An 18,056-nucleotide genomic window follows, 5' to 3' on the forward strand; every position below is an offset into this window, starting at 1 on the left:
TTCAGCAGAGACTTTCAGGCAGGAGGATGCCATGGCAAACACTCCCCAAACCTGTTATCTAGGCAGGAGTGAGCAGCAGGTCTGCCCTCCCTGGGAACCTGCTGGCCACCACACTGGGACAGGTTGGATCCATCTGAGCCCTGGAACATACTCTTGGAGAGCTGAGGGTTCAGTGGCCTTCAGCATCCTGTCCCCCCTCCCTGTCACCCCACAGTCAACACTCTCCTGCCTGGAGAGCAGAGCTGGGGGGATGGAGGAGGAAGGAGCTGCTGGAGAAGGTGCCCAGCTGACAGGGGGGAGCCCCAACCCCCCAGCCCTGCTGCCACAAGCACTTAGACACTTCACATTAAACAGGAATTTGACTGAGACAAACCTGACCAGAGGTGATCCCAGAAATGGGGTCTCTCCATGGTCCCTAATCTATGGCTGATGTCTGGGCTGGCTCATGGGCAATGCCACAGCTCTCCTCTGCATTCACAGCATGGCTGCTGCCTGCTAAAACCCAAAGAAGTGAAAATTTAAGAGTTTCCCAGAGTTGGGAAATCAGCATCTGCCTCCTAGGATGAGTCTGCAGACAGGAGGAGGCAACATCCAGGCTCCAGGCACTGCTGATACACTGGATGCAACTCATCACCAATACTGGATGCATCCAACAGAAACAGACCCTGCAAAGCTCAGGCCTCCAGAGCAAGAGGAGCTCTGCCCAGGATGGTTCTCCTACGCAGAAGCAGTCATCAGCTGAGCAGCTGAAGCAACTAAGCACTTAAATTATTTCCAAAGTCGGTGACTTTATATCCTCCCCCAGTGAGACCCAACACCTGCAGAGGAAGCCCTGAAACCCAACGACACAAGTCTCACCCTCAGCATTTAGGAGTGTGTATGCTGCACGGAAAGGTCAGTAACCTTCTTCCCCTTTGGTAGGCAGGAGGCATTTGACAGGTCCTGCCAAAAATAAGAAGTAATTTCCTGCCCATCACGATACATCTTGATGGCTCAGACACCCATCTTCAGCCAGCTGCCAGCTGCCTCCCAGCTCCCCATGTCTAACAAGACAGCATCTTCTCACATGTGTCCTCAGAAGGCCAGCCAAGCATATTTATTTCTTTTAAACAAGTGTTCCCTTACAGTACAGTCAAGCAAGGCCATAGGCAATAGACACTGCTGCAACCTAAACCTCCCTCTTTGCTCTGCTGAAAGGACCCTCACAGCACACGCTCCAACAGCAAGAGCACTAAAATACAACCTGGACTTGGACTTTGCAGTTACTTACATGTCAGAACCAAGCCAATAAGTTTAATGAGCAACAGCATTAACTGAGAGAGCCCTCCTGAGCCATGAGGGTTGTTCACACCTGCCCCAAGGCAGACAGGTCAAAGCAGTGTCACTGAGTGGGGACAGGGACTGCCAGTGCAGAGACCTGCCTAAATTACAAACATCTGCTTTGTCAGCAGGTGTAAGAAAGGAAATGAGATCACAAATTATTCATTTTCTAAAATGTACAAAACCTCTTGCACCTTCTGACAGTGGCACAGCTTGGATGAAAGCTGCAGCAGTCTTTGCTGGCTACTGCCTCCATGCGAAGTGGGACAGACCATCAGGACAGGTCCCAAAAGCAGCCTCAGCTTCTTACCAAGCCAAGCCAGTGCTTTAAAAAAAGGACCACTTTTTCCCAGGACAGGATTGCTGGGTGGGATGTAGGTCCAATGCCCCTTCTCCTTCATATCAGGCAAGCTTTGGTGACAGTTGTTGCAAGAATGAAGCTGTTGAGACCAAATTAACAGCTTCAGCCAGCTTACATCTTCCTAACACAGTAGTAAGACACTTCGCATTTTCTTGCCCTCAAAGGGACGCCAAACCAATGAGTGCTTTCAGTTCTATCAAGGTACTGAGCAGTCAGGATCTTGGAGGACTCCTCTGCTACCCATCCCCATCCATGAGTTGGTGTCATGGAGCAGACACACATTAACACCTCTGGGAGAACAAAAGCCATAAAAGCAGCTTTTTCCCACTGCAGACAGAGGGGTTTGGTGAAAAGGCAGAATTGCACTGGGGAAATCTCCAGCTCCAACCTTCCCACAGCTCAAGATGGAGCAGGAATGTCACAGGTGTCCCTGGTCCTGGCACTCCATCCACAGCCCATGCAAAGAGCCAGCCCTCCCTGCCTGCACCAGGGCTGACAGTAATGCTTTCTCTTCCCTTCCCCTGAGCACATCATCAGGAAGCTGTTCCACAGTCAGACGGGAACCAAAAGTAACATCATTGTTGAGTCTTCTCAAGAACAAAAGCAATTGTTCTGCAGCCCAGACAACTGCAAGATACATTGCAGGCCTTCTCTGGATTGTAAAGATTAAGATCCCTGAATCCCAGTCCCCTTTCAGTCTGGACCACACTTAAAAAACCTTAATGTTAAGTCAAATATTAGAGGAAAACACATAAATGAGAAAACTACCAATCATCCCACTGACGCCAGTGTGCTTTGTTACTGGGACCATCTGGGGCTGGGCATCTACTGATTAAATCACCAGCCTGAGTCACAGCACAGGGTGACACTTGATACAATTAACAAGGCCCAGAATAACTGTAATTAACTGTTAATTTGGTATCAATGGCTCTACTTACACCATCTTTTGCTGCACAAGGATTCCTCCAGGTTGTTTCCTCCCCAACAGGATAAACTCCAGCACTGGTATAGGATATCTGGTGTTTTAAAGCACTGCTGTGCATCAGGTGCATGTTTGGGACACAAAAGCAAAAGAATCCCCTTTAAAGGTATTTTTTTGCCAGCTGATTTCCATGGAATTGTTTGGAGGCTGGTCCCTGCAGGACACACCTGAAGCACCTGTATCCCTGCCAGAGCTGAAGGGGCAAAGTCGAATCTCTTCTCATGCATAAGATTACAGTAACTTGGGAATTTCAGGGAAGAAGAGTGGTAAAATGTTACTTATATTACCCAAAGGTGATGAACATCAAAAAATAAAGTGGTATGGGAGTAGACCAAAACTGCCACCCATGCAACCTCAGTCCCAGCAGCTTCCTTCTTCTTGCTGAGAAAAGCAAAGAGTTGGATGCAGTACCTAGGAAAGCTTTGCTGCTCCTATAGCCTCAAATGAGCTAAGTATCTATTCCAATACTAGATAAGTGCTGAAACACCACGGATGAATAAAGCAGCCCCTGGAAAGCCAAATGGAATTAGCAAAAGGGAAGCACAGGTGAGACATTTCTTCTTCATACTGATGAAGGAGATACAAGGCTTCAGATGGAAACACACCTTTCCCAGTTCTCTCCCACGTGTTCCTGAAATTCATTGTCAGGGGAAAGATAAACAAAAGTAGGAAGGACAAGGAAATAGTGAATCTTGTCTCAGAAAATGGTAGCTCTGCAATCTCATTATTTACCAAAAAAGGGACATGTGGGAATGGACCAAAGGACTTGGGTGCTTCACTAAAAAAATCCTACAGTGAATTATTTTCTCCAAAAACTGGCTGACAGGGGAACTTCAGATACTGATGGGCATTTTGGCACTACCTTCAATAAAACCCCTCAGTCAGAAAGAGACAGCAGTCATAGCCAGGCTTACACAGCACATCGGAGATGCTCAGGCCTTCAGAACAACTCCAAGCTTCAGTGTCACTGATCAGTACCAGAAATGCACCTATTTACCACCCTTTCCTTACTGAAAATGGGAAATACCTCACATTCCACAGCAAATGTAACTGCAAAAGCAGTAAAAATGTGAGGCTTAACAGTGCAGCCCTTACGCTCTCATCTCATGCAAGACCATTGGAAAAAGAGGTCAGAAACTTCAGCAATCTGTGAAAAAACCAAAATCTGTGTTAAAAACAAAACACACACGAACACACTGGGTCCAAATACTCTCAAGCTTTTTGAAAACAAACAAACAAACAAAAAAAACCCCAACATTTTGGGAGACCTGTGGGTACAGCATTCCCCAATAAACATAACCGTGGGACATCTGCAGATAGGGGCTCAGCTGGCAAGGGGGGGTTTGGGTTTAAAAAGCAACCCAACAGTCAGATATGTTCAAGATTAATTATGTTCTCATTACAGAGGGTCACACTTCCTCTGATTTAACTGGCCTGGCAAAATCCTGTAATTGCCACTTGCATATGGAGTTGGAGAGCATTAACCTGGTGTGTTAATGAGAGCCAAGGCATGGTTCAAAAGCAGGATGGAGCTAGACTTTAAATACCAGGCCTAGACTTGGTGGAGCTACAGATTATTTTGTGTAGTAAAAGAAGAATTAGGTGATCCATTCCAAAATGCATTTGTCATTAAAATAAAAATCTTCTGTCATTTTATTTAATAGCCTTAGTAAGAAATAATTGCAATGTCTGGTTGCTTTCAACAACATGTGTTTTTAATATTTTAATTGTTACAAACTGTTTAATAATGTTGAACAAAAGGCATGTCCAAGTAATTATTGTGTTTATTAACATTTCTTTTGAGGACTTGATAAATTATATTACACATATACAGCACTTAAAACATCGTAGTGTTAACTTATTAAATTAAAAGTGGAAAATTAGCCAAAAAGCAACTTGTTTTGGTGCAGTTTAAATACTGTATTTTCAAGTGATAAGGGTTGTGCATCACATTATTTAACAATCTGGCAGTTTGTGCATTTTTCTAATTATTATGCTGCTTCATCTGGCTATGGAATTAAAATACAGTGGGAGCAATAAACCTCACAAAGCCGAGCAGGCCACAGAGAGTTGTGGTTCCACCAAATCTGTCAGAGTCACGGATTCTTCTGAAGGGGAAATACATTCTTGAAAACCCCTCAGCTCCCCAGGCTCTCCCATAATAAACTCAATAGTTTTTCCTGCTTGGACAGGGACAGCCCCCCAGGACCCCACATCTCCTCCAGAAGAAGATGCAGGGTCCCTGTTCGTACTTTTGCTGCTCCAAGCACCAACCCCCTGCAGCGGGGTTAAACCCCCTTCATCATCCTCAATGCTTCACCATACTCTATATTTTTAGCAAAGAGGTTGAGAGACTCAGGCACAAGGGCATCGAGCAGTTCCCAGGACTATTTTGTTTACATTTGATTCAATCAAGTTGTGGCCTTTTGGCCCCTTTCCAAATTAACTCCTGGGTGACCTCTGCCATGCCCTGCGCTGCAGGCTGCAGGGAAACAGCCCATTAAACCTACAAACAAATACAGGACATATTGGTTGATCAACCCAGCTTGAAATGCAGCTATTTGAAAGTCAAGACATGCTTTTTTGCAAACTTGAACTCTATTTTGTCTTCGGTCATTCCCACCTCTGGGACTGCTTTTTTTTTTTTGCTTTTTTTTTTTCCCAGCTAGAGCTCTGTGTTTTACTGCCTCGTAAAACTTCAAAATTTTGTTCTCATCCTCCAGTAAACCCCACGAAGAGCAACACAAGGCACTTTCACACAGGGCTCACTGCAGGACCCAGGTCTTTACTCCTAGCACATGAGGAAAGGCAGAGAGATCCTGCTTGGGGGGGAACAGCTGTAATGCTCCAAGAAATTTTGTGTTCCCCTTATTTCCAAAGAAATAAATCAAAGCAGGTTTCTCAGGGTCTGTGAAGGCATATTGCCTGGATTCCAATCCCAAAGGCTTTGTCTTTTTTTCAAGAGCTTATATGGTAGTTAGATTTCTGGCTAGAGAATATGCAATATGATAAAAACACAGCCCCTATACGGGGCAATAAATTACAGATTGTTTGATGTGGAAACCAAAGAACTGTCAAACTCCAATATATATGAAATATTCTAAATGAGGCCTTAACTCCAGTGTCTGGAAATGTACAATATGTTTCCAGGCCCTTCAGTCTTGTAAAGACACATCTCCCTCCGTCAAGTTTCCTTTTATGGATTTTATACTTCATTTTTTGTGGGGTTTCTTCCCCCTTTTCTTCCAGTATTACACTCCTCCTCCTCGAGATGGTTTTATGATAAACATCAGGATTTATCTAAGCATAAAAAGGGACCAGAACTCAGCACAAGCTTAAACAGGTAAGTGTAGTAAGGACAGGGTAAAGCATCAGAGCCCCATGAGCACTGCAGAGAGCACAAAGTCAGATGGGGACATCATGGGTCCCACCTCCATGTTAAAACTTGAACCTTATCCCCATCTGTTGGCCACCTAAATGTCTCTGTGGTGGGAGGAAAATTGAGTGACCTGAGGAAATAGCACACACCATCTTCTGCCTAGGGATGCTACCAAGTCAAAAAAAAAACTGAGCAAGACCTCATGCTGCCACAGAACAACCTTTCAATTTTAATGGAGTTTAACGTATGGGATGAGTGAAACCCCTTCTAGCTGGAAACAGACCATCATCCACTCTGGGAAATAAAAGTTAGGAACCAATTCCAACTCATTTTCCTGAAGGTGACCCTTGGCCTCCCAGCTGAGATCACAGTGCTAATATTTATGGATGGGCTATTCATGCCTCTGGGCATGCAGCAAAAATAACTCAAATCAAAACTTGGTAGACATCTAACAGAACAACAACAAAAAAATAATAAATCCTTACTTCCAATATGGCAATAATAAACCCTCTCACCAACACACAGAAAATAGCACCACCCACAATCTCACAATCAGGTGACACAAAATGGTCTGGAGTCTTGATGGGATGAGCAGGCATCACCAAGAGGATTCATCCAGAATGGGCTGACTTGAGACAGCACATTACTCAGGCAGCAAGCTTTATTCATTTATTTATTTTAGCTTGATAAAAGGTACTTGAACCAAACTAATGCAATCTGGCAAACTTGTACTTCCCCTTGTCTCTGGGTTAAGTCTTCCATACTCCTTTCAATTCCCACAGATTTTGTGCTAATGCGCAGACACCATTCTCATTTCAAACTGCAAAAATTTGATGAGACTTTTCCATATATGGGTGCACATTTATCCAGATTCAGTCTGAGCTGACATGAACTAACGAGTTTCCACACAAAATACATTTGCCAAAGTCAAGGAAGCTCAAAACTTCCTGCTTAAAGAACCCACATTTTTCAGCAGCACAAGCAGCCTGGAATAAATCGGAGCCAGCTCATCAGCAAAGTACAGACATTAGCAAAAATCTACAAGTAAAAGTTGTGAAACACTTAAAAACTGCACCATCCAGCATGGCTCCTTAATCTGCCCACATCCACAAAATCCACACTCCATCTCCAACACAACACATTATATGCTACTAAATTCACAACTTACTGGTACTCACATGGGTAACCCAGTTTATAGCTCTGAGTACTACAAATAATTGAAAAGATGCTCTTTTCTCCAAAATATTCTGGATGTTTGAAAACCCTTAAATGTTGTTGCTGGCTTGAGCTTGCTGAATGAGATTTTCACCCCTGCCCAGCCCAGAGTCCCCACTGCTTCCCAGATCTGAAGCCAGCACCTGAAAAGCACAACTGTAATTCATCCAGAGCTGCTCCTTCAACATTTCCTACTTTTAGCATTCAAGATGCATTCCAGATGTGAGGGAAAGTACAAAGCTTCAGTAGGCCAAGAAAATAAGTGTGATGGTGAGCTATGACACCCCATATCCCAAATTTAAGTGACCTCCACAGTTATTTTCCCAATACATTAGCTATTTACAGTAAACTAAAGAATTCATGCAGGAATAGCTAGGTTCATAACTAATTTCTGCAGATCACTTCCCATTATATTTTCATTTTATTCTCCATCCCCCTCTTTCTCAAACAAAACTTTACAAGGGGGCTCAATATTCTCCCAAACTCTGTATTGATGCCTTTTAAACTCAAACGACTCACCTGCCCCCCATAACACATTCCAATCCAATATTACAAGCTGAGGAGGGGAAGCACTTTAAGAGATCATGATCGAGCTGAGCATATTCACACCCTTATCACTGTTTTTCCCAGAGCAGGGGCTAACAAAGACAGAGCTCCTGCGAGCAGCTGAGCTCAGGGTCTCCCGTTCTTCTTCTCAGCAGCCTGAACTGTTCAGCAAAGACCTAACTTGACCCAATCTGGCAGCCAGCATTTCACAACCACTTTATGTCAGCAGTTTCAAGTGCACTAATAACCGTGTTTTGTTCCCTGCGACTTTCTCACTGTGAACGGCAAAATATCATTATCACCTGCAGGTTGCAGCCTGCCCTCTACCCCATTTAATAGGGAGCCCATTATGCTATTCCCACCCAACCACCCCTCCCAGCCCCCCCTTTTTAATAATTCTGGGCTGCTGGCAGATGGCACAGCTCTGTGTGGGAAGGCAGAGTCGGGCTGTGCTGCCACTGCCCGTATCAGCTCCCGGGTGCCAGGGTGCTCCTGGAGACGCCAAGTCCCTCACTGCATCCCACTCCCAGGCAGCAGCAAAGGAGGTGTGGCAGCATCAGAAAGTGCAGGGGTTAACCCGGGAAGTGCTATGGAAACAGTCCCTGGCAGGCTGGGAGCAGGAAAGCAGAGGTTAGCAGAAAAGTCGCTAAGGCAGCAACTCCGGGCAGAGCAGCCCTCACAGCCCGCCCAGCTGGGAAGCAAAGCTGGGATTAACCCTGGGAACCTGCTGCTGCCCAAAGCATGATGCCAGAGCAACCTGGAACATGGTCCCCGCTGGTAAGAGCTCCCTTGGGAGAGACCAGGCAGCTCTGCTGCATTAACAGACTGCACTGCTGCCCAAGTGCTTGCCCTGCAAGGTCCCAATGCTGTGTTTGCCTGGGAAGTACAGAGTTGAAGCTATCAGCCTACTGAAAAACATCTCTACGAGTTGCTCAGTGACACAGAGAGCAGAGCAGAGTCCAGAGCCAGACCCCAGCCCAGCTGGGCTGAGACAACACTGCAGAGGAGCTCTGGGAGGTTCACAATGGCGAGTTGGATGCCGTGCTGAGGTGCCACCTAATCCCTTGGCAGCAGCAGGGCTTGTTCACAGATCTAACTTGGCCTGGCATGATGGGTAGAGACAAGATAGTGCTTGCCCTGGCAAGGATGCCAGGTCTGAGACCGTGGGAAGGAAGCTTTCTCCCCAACAGAAAGGGTCTCATCCAGCTCATTTCTTCATTCAATGGTAACTTGCCCCAGTAGTGACCAGGAGTAGATGACCAAGGAGACACAGCAAAGAAAAAAGTTATCCTCTTTGCATGCCATTAGCCATGCCAAAGAGGACTCTTCAGACCAGAGGGGACATGATGTGCATGCCACATAGACCCCTGCTAGCACCTTGTGCTGGGGGGTACCCCAGTACCTTCCACTGGGGGGATGGATGCCCAGCAGAAGTGCACAGCAGGGATGCACTCACATCCTCCCAGCCTCAGGCTGAGCCCTGGAGAGCTGCAATGGCCAAGCCCCGTGCTGCTCCTGCTGCACCCACAGAGTTCCCTGGTATCATGATCAATCAGGACCTGCCACACGTGCCCTGCAAGCCTGGTACTGCACAGGGTCAAGGTGACACTGGCTCTACACACAGCTGTGGAAGGTGAAGATGCTCCAGGTTGTCTGGCTGAGCTCAAAGACAGTGTGTGTGGGAAGCCAGACCAATTTGGAAACCACCCACTCTACAGCCACCCCCAGTGCAACAAACCTGGTTGATGTGTTTCAGTTTGTCAATAATCTGGCTGATCACTGGCTCAGGACCTTTCATCTTCACCTCATGGTTGCCAGGCTGATTTTTTGCTCCATTCCTTGTGATCTGGGGACTGTACCTGTGGGAGTGAGAACAGAGGAGACCACAGTGTGATTGGGCTAATATAAAGGTGACCTTTAAAGTTCAGTACAAACAAGAGAAATCCCAAGATAAGCACCAGTCCTTTCCAAAACAGAAAGTGCAAAACAGTTAATAATGACAAAGAAAAGGCAAAGGATTCCTATAAATATTTCTGCTCTGCTTTTGCAAAGCAGCAAGATGATGTACTTGTATCACTTGAGGACAATGAAGTCCTTTCCAGTCCATTAGTAACCAAGGAAGATGTTAAAGAGTATACAAGAGGGATAAATATTTTCACATAACTTGCACCCAAGAGTCCTAAAAATGTTGGCTCAGAAATTCTGGCTTGCTCATGTTTGTTTAAAATAAATCTTGGCAGACCACAGAGACTCCAGTACAAGAGCAGTAGTGTTGTGCCCACAGCCAAAAAAAAAAAAATGAGTGGGATGACCCAGTTAACTGCACACTGATTAGCACAACATCAACCCCCTTGCAAAATAATGACTATCACTGATGTGTGATTTCAATAATAAAGAATTAAAGCATCGGAATATAATTAATGCTGCCAACATTGCTAATGGAAAATAGGTGTTGTCAAACAACCCTGATTTCAGTCTTTGATGAGATCCAGCCTTGGGGATCAAAGTGACTGCTTAGAGCCTACCTTGACTTTGGTGCGGTGGTGGGCTCTGCACCAGGTGCTATCCTGATGTACACAGGTACTGTGCAAGTCAGCAAAGCACCCATAGCAAAGCAGATTAAGAACCAGTGGAGAGATCCCCAGGTGCAATTCTCCACAAGGATCCACCAACTGCCAGGGCAGCTTTGCAGAAGGAAGGTGGCCAACCCCGTGCTCAGCTTTTTCACCAGCCATTAGGAAATAAATACATATTCACTGCTGGAAAATTAATGGAGTGACAATGTTTATCAGAGCACTAAAAACAAGGAGGTAAGGGGCAGAGGGATAGCTGCATGTTTGGCTTTGGAGGAATGTGTTTCTGCACTCCATACCTGCACTCAGGGTGCAAGACAAGCATCTCTGCACCAAGCTCCCACTCAGCCAGAGGTTGGCACCAGTGACTGCTGGCAGGCACGGCAGTGGCACAGAGCACACCGGTGCCTTCTTGAGCTGGGGGTTGTTGGTGTTCAGTGTAGCCTCAGTGACAGGCCATGGTACTCTACAAGCACAAAACAAGCCCTCATTTCCAAGAACTGACAGCCCGAGCACAGGCTGCCAAACCCCAGCACAGGCTATGAAAGTGAGATGGCCGAGATAACGCCAGCATCCGTCTGCTCCACTCTGTGCCTGGTTTTCCCATGCTGTGGGAAAACATGATGAACACTCCTTTCTGAGATTCATCTCCTATCATGCCCTCAGCCAACTCCCAGCACTAGCCCTGCTGACTGCCCCCCTGCCTGCTAATCCTTCATCCCCGAGCTGCTGGGTGAGCCTGGGTGATGACAGTCAGCCCATTTCACAGAGGTTTTGTGGAGGAAGTGGGACTTCAGCAGGGATTTAAAAGAGGGGAGAGAGACAGAAGGAATGGTGGGGCCAGCTCAGGGAGGATGCTCTGCTGGGGGAAGAAAGCAAGAGGCACAGAGACATTCAGTCACAACAATTTTTGGGGCACACAGAGGATTTTGGGCGTGCACAGGGGCCCCAGTCAAACTCTAAATTAGGAATGAGACCAAATCAGATAGGTAGGGATACAAAGATAACTCCAATTTTATAATGCAGCCACAGGAATCTGTCCCTAACCTGAAATATTCACATTATTTACAATGCAGCACTAAGGCTGATTTCTACTCCAAGGATTTTTCAGAACAGGAGCTACAAGGACAGGAGTGCTCTGTGTCTCCACCTGGCTCTCTGGCTCCTCAGCAGTGGGCTGAGAACTGCCTGCCCCACAGGAGGCTTCACCGAAAAAAGTGACAGACAAAAAAGGATGAGAAACAAAAAAAAAAATATGTTTGTGCTCCTGGCAGAGGATCACACTATTGTGATGTCCCTGTGCAAGGACTTGAACAGCTTGTCTAGGTACAGGAGGAGAATCACAGCAAAGCAGAGACTTGGGTCTCCCAAGCCCCCTCAGCTCCTCAGCCAGGGCAGCTGCCTGCAGCCCAGCCCCATGCAGCCTCTCCCTGGACCAGGGTACTGCCCAGGTGGACAGACCCATTCCAGCAGCTCAATTCTCCACCCAGACACCTCTCCCCATGCTGAGGCCTCCCATTGGGACTCAGCATTTTGCAAAACACACAGCTGTGAGGGGGTTTTGTTTGTGTGTTTTTTGGTTGGTCGATTGGGGGTTTTTTGTTTGTTTGTTTTTTTGCTTTAAAAGCTGCATTATCGTGGGAAGTACAAAACTCAGCTATACCCGAGAAATTAGAGGCTCATTGTAGGCTGAAAGCTGAGTGACTAAAAGAAACGGGGCCAGAGAGAGCCCAAGCTGGATCAGAGCCTGCACCAGCCCGGATCCAGCAGCAGCTCTGGCTTCCCAGCACTGATGGGCAGCAGGACCACAAGCTCCGAGCACCATCTCGTGGGAAGATGCTGCTGCCACAAGCACAGACCTGCCCGGCTCTGCAAATCTTTGGGCTTAACTTTTTGCAGGGGAAAAAAGGCAGCAGGAGCAGTGAACCATTAAACCTGCTGCTGGTTTTGTCACAGCTGAATGCCACCATGCCAACCTGATGAACACATCTAGTGGCTGAATGTAAACATCCACATGACACGTGGCTTTTTAGATGCCAAAAAAAGAGACAGTTTTTTGTGTCATTATAAATTTAATTTAAAACACTAATTTCAAGTATGTTGCTGAAAAGTCTCACACGGTTTGACAAATTTAACTAGCAGGATAAATCTCCCACAGGTTTTAGCAAGAGCAGAAGCAAGCCCACTTGGTGCACACCCAAATTAACACAAACTCTCTCCTAAACATTTTTATACAAAGAAACTCAACAGCTTGGGTTTGAATGGGCAAAGCCCCTTCTGAAACCCACACAATCACTGCCAGAGAGGGTTTCTGTAGCCTACACAATGTTGTACAGGAGGGAGGAACACAGCTATGGCAGGTCACCATAACTTCATGTCCAAAGACCAGAATTGTTTTCTAGAAGATAGAGTCCCTGATGTGACTTCAGTGGAGCAGTGAGGATGTCACATCACCTTCCCTAGGGGAACAAGGTTACCAGAGAAGGAAGCAAACCCGAAAGCATCTGCAGGTGAATCTCTCCCTCAAAGTGATACTGGAGAAGCAGAGTGCCCCTCCCTGGTTCTTCCCCACCTGGCCAGGCACCAGCGTTTGTAATGAGCCCAAAATGAACTATTTGCATCATTACACAAGTCACTTGGAGCAGCAAGACATTGGGGTCTGCAAGCTGCACTTCTTTGAGCATGAATAGCAAAGAAGCACGGGGACACACAACATCCAAAGAGCCAGAGCCAAGCCCCATTGTGGTTTGGGTGCTTCAGAACACGCTGCCTCTGCATTGAGGAGCCGAGATTTCCTGGTGAATTTGGGTAGGATGGGGACCCCAGCTCCCCCTCAGCTGTGTGCCTCTCTCTCACACACACACCAGGGCCAGGCTGGCACACGTTCAGGCACAGGGGATGCAGCCAAACAAAGAGTTAAAAGCTGAAATGTAGATTCAGTGGGGGATGGACATTCTTGAAATGCCAGAAAAGCTGGGAAAGGCAGCTGGCACCCCTCCCTGCAGCCTGGGCCAAGCAGAAAGGCCTTAATAATGGCAGAGATGCCTTTGCAGACCCCATTGAGCTGAAGGATGGGGAGGCTCCTAGGGCAGACCCCATGCAGGCTCCCCTGGGACTGATGGGCTCTCATGTCCCACTGCAAAGCAAAGCATCACCTTCCTCCTATGTTTCTCAGCCACAGCTCAAAGTAGGTATCTCAGAGCCATCTTAAGCTGCTTTCATAAGCCAGCTCCTTCTGCAGGCCACTTGTGCCACACTGTGAAACCCATCACGTACCTCTGCCATGGTGATATCCACATTGAGCAGCAAATATGCACAGTGGTTAAAGCCCACACCGTGGTCCCAGGGGGTCCCTGCACTGAGGGGATATCAGTGTTGCAACACGAGCAGGGTCTGGCTTCCACTTCATAAGCAAAGCCCAAAATACTTTCTTCCTTGACGTGTGTCAATGTCAGCCAGCAGCATCTCTTTGCCTGGGCTCCCTGGGTTGGGGGTCTTGCTGGGGACAAGGTATTTTCCATAGGCAAATGTCACATTGTAAAATGTGCTGATGAGCAGCGCTTGTTAAAAACATCTTTAAAGACAACAACCTGACAATCTGAGGTCTTCTGTGGGGGCAGCTCAGCTACAGACCCTTCCTGCTCCTTCTCATCTACCAACAATGAATGGCCAAGTGTGCAGCCAAATTAAAGAGATTTTCACCATTTTCCTCCCAGCAGTCCACAAATGTCTCTTATGAAAGCTTTCATTCCAGTCCAAATGCATCTCCTTCCAGACTTTCATTTCAAAGCAGATAAGATGACATATGCAATTTAAATACATTTCAATGAATGTAAAAAGTGTGTTCAACCTACTTGGCCATATTAAGCTTGGAGATTAATTACTGCAATACCTAACATGTGATTTAGAGAAAGTAATCCTCTAAGTCAAACATAAAGAATTACATCTTTAGAAAAAGGAAAGTAAGGTTTTCATTCAAATAACAATTAATTTATGCCTGCCTTCCAGTTGCAAATTCTTCAAATGCAGCTCCACAATGTAACCAGCTCAATATGGCTTGCAGGCTCTTCCCCTACTATCTCTGTTCACTGAACTGTACTTGTTTGGGGGAGTGGATGGGAGACAAATACAACACAGTCTGCTACAAGACAGGACTAAAGCACAAGAGAAGAGGATTTGTTGCACAGAACTTAATAACCAAGCTTGAGAGAATGGGATTTCCAGCACCTGCAATCCCCTGAAGCTGCTCTGCCTTTCAAAACATGAATTACTACAGGCCATGTGGGCTGGTGACACCAAGTCACATAGGAGGTAAAAAGACATGAAAAAGGGGAGACAGGAAAGAAAAGTTTCTCCACCACACTGCTGGCAGGAGCCCAAGTCATCTCTCCAGCTGGTCTCCATGGGTCAGTAAAGGTGGGTACAGTGGTGATGCCCACGTTTTATTCTCTCTGGCCCAGCTCCCTTTTGGTTTTATGTGACAACCCTAGTGTCTCATCAGTGGTGCAAACAGCAGGAGGCCAAAGGCTGGAAGAGCTGTTCCAACCCACCCATCCTGCTCTGCAGCTAGAAAATAACTCCTGGGTGAGTCTGTAAGAGATGGTAACTTCTCCACCTGGTAGTTTCCTCTCAAAAGAGAGACTGTCCAAAGGTATCTGGTCAATCACACCAATTGCTCCAGGCTGGGTGTGAGCTGCAGGTCTAGAGCAGGTCTAGCCCAGCTCTCCTCTTCCATATGGGCTTCACAGTCCCATCATCCCTTGGCCATATGCAAACACTTGTTTTAGGGGGGTGCAGGTGACAGGAGAGATTTGGGGTGTATGGCTCTTGGGTGCCTTCCCAGCTGGCAACATGCACTTGACTTCTTGGAGCCATTGCAGGCAGAGCTTGCAATTCCACAGCCAATTTACACCCCCAGCAGCTCTGAGCGAGCTCCTTCAAAAGCAGCCAGGAAGATCCAAACGCTCTCAGTGGGGAACTTTCTCACTTGAACAAAAAGGAGACATTTTCTGCAGGATTTCCAAATATCAGCCACGTTGCGGCCTGGGCTCACTACCACAAGAGCCCTCTGAGATCCTGCTCCATGGGTTCCCTGCCAAATGGAAGTGCTGCTTCTTCCCACCCACCTTACGCAACGCGGTGCAGACGTTAACTGTGCTGCAGATGTTAATCTGCTTTATTAAATGTGAAGTCTCACCTGGTTCTGGGAGATGGGACTTTAAGAACAGCCAAAAAAACCCTAATATTCATAGCAAACAAAGGGAGCCTGAAGTATACAGGGACAGCCTGGAGACTCCTTCCATTCTTCCTCCAGTTGAGTCAAGTTCAAGACAAATAGATTATGGAAAAAATTGTTAAGCCTGAGACTAAGCAGCAGTCTTAATATAGGAAGATTCATGATCTTAATTTCTGAAATATTCTGGAAAGAATTATGACCACTCAATAACCCACTGAATTTGCCTACTATCCTTTCACTATAGCTTACATTTGCTACAAAGCTGTGTTTTATGTGCCTGAAAAGTTATACAGCCTCTCTCTTTGGGGAGTCCATTGTATCAGATATTTTGCAACACTGCCAGAAATAACCAAACCCTTCATGAACTAAAGGGTTATTGCTGGCATGGAATTTCCTTTGTTCCAATTAGAGAATCTCATTTTTCTCTCTTGCTTCCAATTGTGCTTTCATTGTTTATGATTTGTATGATTAAAATAAACCACAGTACGTTGGCAACAGCAAGGAAATCTGAGACTTCGAGCTTGAAGAGGAGAATCTGGCGAGGTGCTAAAAATATATTAATTTGGAATTGGTAGAAAGAGAATAAGAGATATGTGGGTGATTAGATCAATGTATAAGCTTGTCTTGAGAAATTTGGAAATGACAGTATCTAACAGTAATACCTAATGTGCTTACAAGTTTTGCAGCAGGCAAATGTTGCTGTCAATCTATTCAGCACTGCTTGAAAGGAATACGCTCATGGAAGATTATTCAACTCTGATTTTAATTGGCTTTTAGTATTAAATGCTGCAAAACCCTGATACTACATGTAAGGCTCAAATCACCTTTGAGCTTCAGATGCTTAACTCCCATAGAAACTGAGATGAGTTTGATATCTCAACACTCACTTGACTTAAGCTGAAGCCTTTCAAGGTGCTAATTATTCAGTCAGGACTTCAGTGATAAGAATCACCCTCTGTTTTTTCTCTATGTTGGATGTGGGTAAGGATGATGGAGACCATATATCTTCTCACAAGCCAACACACCCAGAGAGGAGGTGGGGGAAGGGAGCAAGGACATGCAGACAAAGAGGCAAGGAAAGGCATGATGGCAACCCTTGCTTAGGCAGGTTTAAGATATTTCATCTTCACCCTTTCTCCATGTCCAGTACTGTCCTATCTCAGGGAGGAGATAGGACAATTAATTGAGCCCAGGAAGGTTTTAATGAGATGTACAGCGATGCACAAAGACAGAAGGAGATCCAGCAGGTCTGGCTCCCAGCTACCATGAATGCCCAAGCACCATGACCTTCACAAGCTCGAAGCAAGTAGTGGAGTGTGCCACTTCGTTGTGGACCTTTGTGGTGTCAGATACAAGCACAAAGTGGTTTTGCACACTTCTAAGTATGAAAAGCAGCAATCTTTTGCCTTTTCCTTCCCTATCTTCTTCAACCAAGCAGCAACAGCACAAGACACAAACCAACCTTTCTTCTATGGTTACAACTATTCACAAACTGTTCCTTCTGACAGATCAAGGCACCATGTCCTAAACCTACAGATCAAATCTCGGGAAGGCAGATGAATTCTTGCCACTAGATAGTCCAACCCACAGAAGTAAATGAGATGGACAAAATATCACAAAGTAAAACTTAGTAAAAAAAAAAGTGAGGGATGAATCATACTAAAATGCTAGAATACACAAAGTGGGATGAGTGATGCTGAATCATCAGCAGAGAACATTGCACATCATCCCAAACACGAGCCAAGGTGTAGAAAGCCTTCAGTCAAGCAGGTCCTCAGAACTTCTAATTTCAGGGGGTTTGCAAGGGGCTGCCCCAGGCAAGGAATAAACCTGCTGCATACATGACCCTGCTCCATCGCTGGGAAACCTCAGAGCCAGGGATGAAACAAGAACAGAGCTCCAGCAGAGTCAGACCTCAGCCAACACAGCCAGCAGAGTCTGCACAGGACTGCACTGGAATGGTTTGTTGCATCAGGAAAAAAAAAAAAAAAAAAAAAAAAAGCACAATAAAATAGTCCAGCTGACTCCACTGATTTGGAGGCCCAGACAAACACTCCAGTTCAGTCAGGGCAGAGGGAGTTAAAGGTAAGGAGGAGACATAGGACTTAAAATGGGAAATGAAACCCAGTGAAAAGGGATTGAGCACAATCTGGCAAACAGGGAGGAGGGACATGTTCTCCTCTCTGCTGATAACAAGCACTGGGATTAACAGGACAGAGTAAATAGTGATTCAGAAAAAACACAAGAGGAGCTTAGGGTGCAAAAGGGACCATTTACACCAAATAGCAGGATACACACTGTTGGTATTATATGGTACCTGAATCATTGACAATAGGCTGTGAAGTTGCTATTCCAGGCTTGATTTAGTGTGTTATAGGAAAAGAGCTCAGAATAACTAGCAAATTTCATCATGATAGAGCAGTCAGGAAATGGATAAACCAGTA

At 46.0% G+C, this 18,056-nt stretch overlaps 1 protein-coding gene across 1 annotated transcript in view; it reads right to left on the reverse strand.

The window, feature by feature from the left end:
* Positions 1-18,056, reverse strand: part of GPC3 (glypican 3) — a 149,078-nt gene that overhangs the window by 35,582 nt on the left and 95,440 nt on the right. The window contains exon 6 of the mRNA XM_071757701.1: positions 9,542-9,662. Within this exon, the coding sequence (XP_071613802.1) occupies positions 9,542-9,662 (121 nt within the window). The remainder of the gene's footprint in view (positions 1-9,541; positions 9,663-18,056) is intronic.

The sequence above is a fragment of the Heliangelus exortis genome, chromosome 14 (genome assembly GCF_036169615.1).
Source record: "Heliangelus exortis chromosome 14, bHelExo1.hap1, whole genome shotgun sequence".
Classification (NCBI taxonomy): domain Eukaryota; kingdom Metazoa; phylum Chordata; class Aves; order Apodiformes; family Trochilidae; genus Heliangelus; species Heliangelus exortis.